The sequence below is a fragment of the Purpureocillium lilacinum genome (genome assembly GCF_023168085.1).
Source record: "Purpureocillium lilacinum CBS 284.36 DNA, scaffold_8, whole genome shotgun sequence".
NCBI lineage: Eukaryota > Fungi > Ascomycota > Sordariomycetes > Hypocreales > Ophiocordycipitaceae > Purpureocillium > Purpureocillium lilacinum.
The window spans coordinates 840,726-847,845 of NW_027072118.1; the positions used below are offsets into that span (position 1 = coordinate 840,726).

The following is a 7,120-nucleotide window of genomic DNA, read 5'->3' on the forward strand; positions in this document are numbered from 1 at the left end:
CAGATCACCCGCATGGTTGAGGTGCGGATACGTGCCATCCGGGATAGGCAAATCTAAAAAAGTACATAGTGGATCCCAGCCTTGGCTTGACTGAAATTCTAATAGCCTGTCAGTTGGCACAGCATTTCGAACATCGTCGCTATGCTTGTCGAATGTCTCAAGAAGCGCTGAGTATGCAGATGGCTTGTAAGGCAGGCGACCTTGCGAGAGGACGGCGGTCGTGCGATTGAGTAATGCCTGGTAAGGCCCCATGAATTCGTGGTCCAGAAAGCAGAGGATAGGCCAGGATCTCCACGAGAGTATTTTAAGAATAGTTTGCTGCATGGACCGAAGCCATTCTTCGCGGGGACGTACGGACAGAATGACTTTAGCATTGGGATATGCGGTAATGAGTTCTTGGACAAAAAGGCAACATGGATCGTCCGTGACGGCCTATGCAGAATCACTCGATATCAGTATCCGTAGCACCATGAGATAGAAAGGATTTGTCCGAGGAACGATACAGCATTAAGCACCCGCCCGAGTGCTTCGTATAAGAAGGAGGTATGGAAATGTGAGGGCTTACATCATAGTTCCAAAGGATCTGATCAAAGTCTCTGCCTTTGAATGCCTCCCCCAAACCGTCATACTTTGCTTGTACAGCCTTCAGCCAGAGCTGGAAATGTTTGTTGTTCTTGTTTCTTGATATTTCGCTGAAGTGGTACGGATTCATGCCCAGCTCTTTTAGGGCAGCACAAAGGGCTGTTGTCTCTCAAGTTAGGGACGCATGCTCGCATCGAGAGAAAGGGGCATACATTCAGGTGGTACCCGTGCGTGGCAATCCCAAAACCAGGACTTTCATCGGCTTCGGTCGCGGAATTACTGGCTTGCTCTCGACATAGAATTCTTCGTTGCAGTCCATTATGCGATTTGGTCGAGAACTCTCGCTCCTTGGAGGTATCCAAGCACGTCGAAGAACAGGGATGAAGTTAAGCAGGCTTCCCAGATTCCATGTACTTTTATCGCTGCCTCTACCCCGCTAAGGATTCGCCGAAACTCGTTGACCCCTCCAGATCTGCATATTCGGCAGCTTATATTTCATGTCTCAGATCACCCAATAGTTCATGTGCTGGTGCAGGGGCTCCGCATACCACGCTGTCAGTCAAAGCAGCGCTTCGATGTCAATGTGCATATCGAGAAGCGAGAGGGTCGGCTACGAAGTTCCAATTCTTCCGAGACACGCCGAGTGAGATGTTTTCGCAGACGGTCTGTGCGGGGTAGGTTACAAGCTGAAAGTTTAGTGGCATGTGCAAAGTGCACACTAACGGAGACTTGAACCAAGTTGGGCAGCCAGAACCCCTCCGCCCTGCTTGTAGGTTTCGAGACATGCAGGAATGGCCGAGCCGGCATTTTTAACACAGTACCTAGAATAAGGCTGATTGCAAAGCCCCCAGCCAACCCGCATACTGACCGGTGCGGAGTAATTGAGGCACGTCAAATGCGGGGTTGTCACTGCAACTGCTTCTAGACGGGAGGAGCGAGTCAGGACATTGTCACGTCGGCGGGCCTCTCGGGTGCAAACCTGCTCAGATGCCTGAAAGCACTTGTCACCTGATTACAAGCCACGTTCGCAGCTTCAGGAGGGGAAAGTCGTTTGCAGAAAAAGCCGCAACAGAAGATCGAATTGAGGAGAAACATGCAGGGACCCTTGTTGCCGCGGCTAACGGTGCCATTCACGTTGGCGACTGCCACCTGGTGACCTATGGGTTGGGTGGATGCTTGGTGGCAGTGTGGGAGCGCTGGAGCCATCGAGACCGGTAATGGTAGGCATCGAGGTAATGTGTAAACCGCAATATATGTAGCCAGTGGCCAACTATCTTCAGTTCACTACAATAAGCAACGCTGCGTACCCACTATATTGCAACTTTTTTGATCTTTGTCGCCTCTGTCCTCGCAATCTGCACTTCACAAAATGGAGACAGGAACGTTATGTCTCTCGGCAGACAACGAGTGGTCCCCCTTGAAGGCTGTCATTGTTGGGCGCGCGGAACACTCAGCATTTCCATCTGAGCCACATCATATGATAGCAGCGACCATGCCAACGGAGCATGCTGCCGAGTTCCGGCCATTTAATCCGTTCCCAGCCACTACTGTTGCCAAAGCCCAGTGGGAACTCGACAATTTTGCGTCCCTCTTGGAGAATCACGGCGTGCGTGTCTATCGGCCAAAAGAAATTAAATGGCTCGAGGCTGGCGGCTATACAGGTGCAATGCCTCGGGACGGGCTTATGACAATTGGCAATACATTGATCGAAGCTCATTTTGCCTGGGGCTGTCGCAGACATGAGGTGGAGCTAGGTTACTCTGATATTCTAAACCAGATGAGAAGGGGCAGTGGAGTGGCGAGGATCTATCGAGCACCTGTCATCAAAGGCCACGATTCGATTTACGATGGCGTATGCAATTTGAGTAACGGGATTGGAGATGCTGCACGTAACGGCAATGGCTACGGGGATGGTATGAAGTGGGCAATCAATAACAGCAGGCCGGCTTTCGACACAGCTGACTTCCTCCGTTTTGGAAAGACAATTATTGGGCAGCTCAGCCATGTAACTAACTACAAGGGCGTCCAGTATCTGAGGGCCATAGTTCCCGAGGGCTATACCATCGAGATCCTGCGGACGACCGACAAACACGCCATGCATATTGACGCCACCATATTGCCTCTTCGGGAGGGACTGTTGGTTTACAATCCTGAACGCGTTACCGAGGAGGAGCTCCGGCGGCACGACATCTTTGCTTCTGATGACTGGGAGCTGCACCCTTACCCTTACCGACCACAACGCCACGGGGATCGCTGCTCACCTCTGTATATGTGCTCGCCTTGGCTGGTACTAAACGCCCTTAGCCTGGACGAGCGGCGCATCTTCGTCGAGGAGAACGACACGCAATTCGCTGAGTGGGTCAAATGCAAGTTCAACATGGAACCTATTTTGTGTCCCTTCCAGCATGTTAACAGTCTCGGTGGTTCGTTCCACTGCGCCACGGTGGATCTTGTCCGCGAGAGGTGAACTGGGACATCCGAAACGACTTGTACTGTACTGAAAGTACACGGTGTATACATACATATACATATAGTCATCATAATCGGCGGTGACGGCGCCGATGGGGCCTGCCGTAGGCTGGATTGCGGAGGTCGTGATGATGTCGAGCGGTCGACCCTCAAAGAATTCCGGCCATCCCGTATGTTTCAGCTACGGTGTGGTCTCGTTATCCTCGACATATGAATGCAGCTTGCGATTGCGCTAGATCTGTTTGCTCGCCTCGCGCAGACGGCGATCCTCGGCCGCCTCTTGTTCCAGAAGTGCTGCATCGACCTTTCGCGCAAGCGGCCGCCCTGACCCTGGCCAACCGGAAAAGTCGCTGCCATGATGTCCCGTTGGCGAGTATGGGCTTGTCGGCGGCGGAGTCTTCAAATGGTTCGCGGGCGGCTGGCGATGTGGTGGCGAGGAGGAAGGTCTGAGCAAAGGCAGAGCTGGCATAGTTGGTTGTTCACCTGGGGTACGCTGCTGGACAACATCATCACGGTTGACGGGAAGTCTTGGGTAAGAGAATGTTTATTTGCAACGCGCGGCCTCCTTCCTTCTTGCCCATCCGTAGTAGGTTTTTTCTTCTTCCTGTGCCCCTTCTCATCTCGCGTCTCAAGTAACGAGCCGTCTGGACCTATCGGACCGTTCCGCCGCGAGTGGGGCAGTCGGCTCGGCAGGGTCCGTGTCCCGGGCGCTGGATGAGAGACCTTTTCGGTGAAAAAGGACGGAGCGGCCGGTGAAACAGACGGCAGCCAATGGCAGAGGCTAAAACTGGCAGGGGAATGCTTTTTCGCCGAAAAGGAGATCGCGAAAACAGACAGTAGGCGAGCTGCTAGCCTCGTGTTCGGGAGGCGGCTCTCCAACAACCAACGGTAGGTGTTATGGACTACGCCAGCTACCAACACATATTCTGGGGCCTGATCCTCATGCGAGTCCTCTCGCAGTTCATTGGCAACCTCATAGGCTCAAACGCACTGCCTGTCGAAACGCATCCTCTCGGCAACTACTACTGTACCTTTTAATCCTAACAAGCAAGCTGTATTTACGGTGCTTGGGCTGGTGAGCCGTAAAAGCGCTTTATGCCTGTTAAGGTGCTAAGTACTAGGACTTGGCTGAGACACAGAGTGAGCCAGACCTACTGGAGCCTTGACCGTGGCCATCTTCTGCCTGTGGCCTTGGTTATAGGCGTCTGCTTCTGCATCAGGTTTGTCATGCTTGCTTATAGTATGCTCCTCCAATATTGTGCTCATATCAATATGTCAGATAACTGCACTACTCCTTTGTGGACGATTATCAATCAAAGGCTACGCGCTGGTCGCGCAACCAATTGCTCCATGACAATTATAAAACGCAACATCCCTGAAAATGAAGTGAATTGAGCCAACATATATTTCGGAAGAAGAATAGCCTAGAGGAGAAGACTCCTCAAGTCCATCTTCAGTGCTTCTCGGCCCTCATCCCACCCAGGCTCCAACTTGTCCCCAAAGTCTGCGCTGTAACGGTTGCTTTGCTCAAAGATGGCAGCAGTGCCGAGCATGCGATACGCTGAGGAATTGAGCCTATCAGTTAAACCATCTCTGGTGTCTTGGTGCCATGCTTCTCTGGCTTTCTCCAGAAACCCGTCGAGAGGCACGTCAATCACGTCCCATTTCCGGCCATCTGTCGTTATCTCTCCTAGTATGTCGACTAATTCATTTGTTGACACGGTGTGGCTGGCGAAATATGCCGGCCTGTTGCGATAGCGTTCGGGGGATTGAAGCACCGCGGCAAGTGCGCGGCCGCAGAGCTCTAGCCTGCTGATACTGCATTTCTGGTTCCCGGAACCAAATCGCATGATGGAACGTGAGTCGCGATCGATCCAAAACTGTTTGTTCTCGATTGCCCAATCGTACCAGGCGCCAACAATGATGGCTGTCCAAGTGATCGCACCAGATGCCAACACCTCTGCCTCTAAATCTCTCTGAGCATTTCTCTTGGGCTCAAAGATGAGAAGCTCATCCGCGTACGGGTTGAACGTATCAGAGCTAAAATCGGGCGTAATCAAGTGGGCCACGCCAGCTGCGATTGCTGCCTTGACAATAGCTCTTTGGTTCGTTGCTGCTGCAGGATTGAACGCTTCAACAAGTGCATCCTGCCCAGCGAGAGCAGACGTGAGATCGGCCACATCATCGTACGAAGCCGACTTTTTGATCACTCCGTGGGGGTATTCGTGGTGCTTGCCACAGGTGCGCCCAATAGCTGTAACGACGAACCCGTCTCGCATCAAGGCCGCAACCAAAACCTGGCCAAGTGTTCCCGACGCCTGGTGATGGTTTGCAGTTAGCAGCATGTTATCAGTGGTACTGTGGTGGGATTAACGAACACCCAACACGGCAACGTTCTTTATGCGCGCCATTCCGGGCTAGTTGAACCCTCTGATCTTTGGGAATGGTTAAGTCGTGATGGCCCTCAACAGCAGCAAGTCGTTCACAATTGGAAAGCTTTATCGGTCACGAGTTATATGCCGTAACGAACGTGATGTTGTGCGATGGGAGTGTCCGTGGTGGAGTACGGCAAACGGATGTCCCGGATTGCTAAGCGAGCAGAGAGGCATGCCGCATATCCTAGCCTTTGCGGCCGTGCTTTGCGCTCCACGGACTTGTTGCGATCGGTCTGAGACAGACAAGGGCGGGTACGGTGCATCAGTCTAGGCCTACGCAATGGGAGAAATTCCCGCGGAACTCAGCCCGGGTGGCGTTCGTGTTGTTGCCCGAATGAGCTTGAAGAATTGTATTTGTCAGCAGTCCAAACGCCAATTGCTGCTCGTTGGGTTGTAGTGAGTCTATGAACACGCCTTCCGTCATCCACATTACCGAACGCCACACGGGCGCGGCATATAGTAAATGCGAGCGCCATATGACGCGTTTCTGCTTCATCTGTGCCGTGTGTTGGGCAACTAGCGCCCTTATAAACCGGGTGCCCTACGCCTAGTTCCTGTTACACGTGTAAGCATCGGTGCCGATTATACTCGTCCATGGCGACGCCAAATCCCTGCTCGGAAAGGTATGATATCTTACGAGACAACTTGGCTAATCGGTAACTGTAAGGAGGACGGCGCTGTGGCTTGGTCGGTGGCAGACGGAGGTGAGCTAACGGATATAGGTACTTAAATCCGCCAACGGTAGCCCCGCATGTAAACCCGCGGATTTTCAATCATAGAGGAGAATGCATTGTCGTAGAAAAAGCCTTCCTCACGTTTCTCCATTTTGTGTTGCTCCAAATGGCCTCTTACTAGTCTCAAATTCCTTAAGCGGACACCATGACGATAATACTTATTACTGGAGCAAACCGCGGTATCGGCTTCGCTATAGCTCAGTCAATCGCAGGTCGCCTATCCGAGTGTACCATCCTTTTGGGCTGCCGCAATATGCAGTCTGGGAAACAAGCACTGAGCCGATTACAAAGCTATGGAGTCTCCGTGGAGGCAGACGTCATCCAGCTAGATATAGAGAACGATACCTCAATCTTGGAGGCTGCCGCAGCGGTCGACAAGCTATTCGGCAGACTAGATGGTGCGTAGCTGCGTTGACCAAAGTGAAATACCCTATGCTGACAAAGTAGTTCTTATTAACAACGCTATCGAAGTTGATCTCTCCATGGCAGTGGAACCAGCGGCGAGACGCAATACGTTGAACTCCAACTTTAACAACGCAGTCTCGTCCAATATCTTAGTGACAAGTCTCCGTTCCATTACTGCGCAAAAGCCGCCACCCGCGAGTCGTCATGGTATCTAGCACGAGAGGGAGTTTCGGGAAAACTGTGGCCGGGGAGGTATGTTGCATGCTGCCCCTTCTCTCGCCTGCCTGGCACTGCTTCTGGGCTTACGCGTTCAAGCTACCGCCAGTCGTCTCGCCCGATTATTGCTTGCTAAAATCGGCACTCAACATGCTCACCTTACGATTACATGGTCTAGAAACCCTAAGAGCCGGTGGTGGGCAGCCTACATATTGGGCAGTGAATCCTGGCCACTGTAGCACTGGCCTCAATGATTTCAGAGGCACGAAGGACCCCTTA

General features: G+C 52.4%; 2 protein-coding genes across 2 annotated transcripts; one reads left to right on the forward strand and one right to left on the reverse strand.

The window, feature by feature from the left end:
* Positions 1–2,480: 2,480 nt before the first annotated feature.
* On the forward strand, positions 2,481–3,049 carry PLICBS_010117 (uncharacterized protein; the record flags this gene model as incomplete). Its single annotated transcript, XM_065601815.1, has 2 exons — positions 2,481–2,495; positions 2,564–3,049. 2 exons carry the CDS (start codon positions 2,481–2,483, stop codon positions 3,047–3,049), a joined length of 501 nt encoding a protein of 166 aa, XP_065457887.1.
* Positions 3,050–4,475: 1,426 nt separating this feature from the next.
* PLICBS_010118 (uncharacterized protein) lies at positions 4,476–5,462 on the reverse strand (the record flags this gene model as incomplete). The annotated part of the gene is made up of 2 exons (XM_065601816.1): positions 4,476–5,369; positions 5,430–5,462. 2 exons carry the CDS (start codon positions 5,460–5,462, stop codon positions 4,476–4,478), a joined length of 927 nt encoding a protein of 308 aa, XP_065457888.1.
* Positions 5,463–7,120: the final 1,658 nt, after the last annotated feature.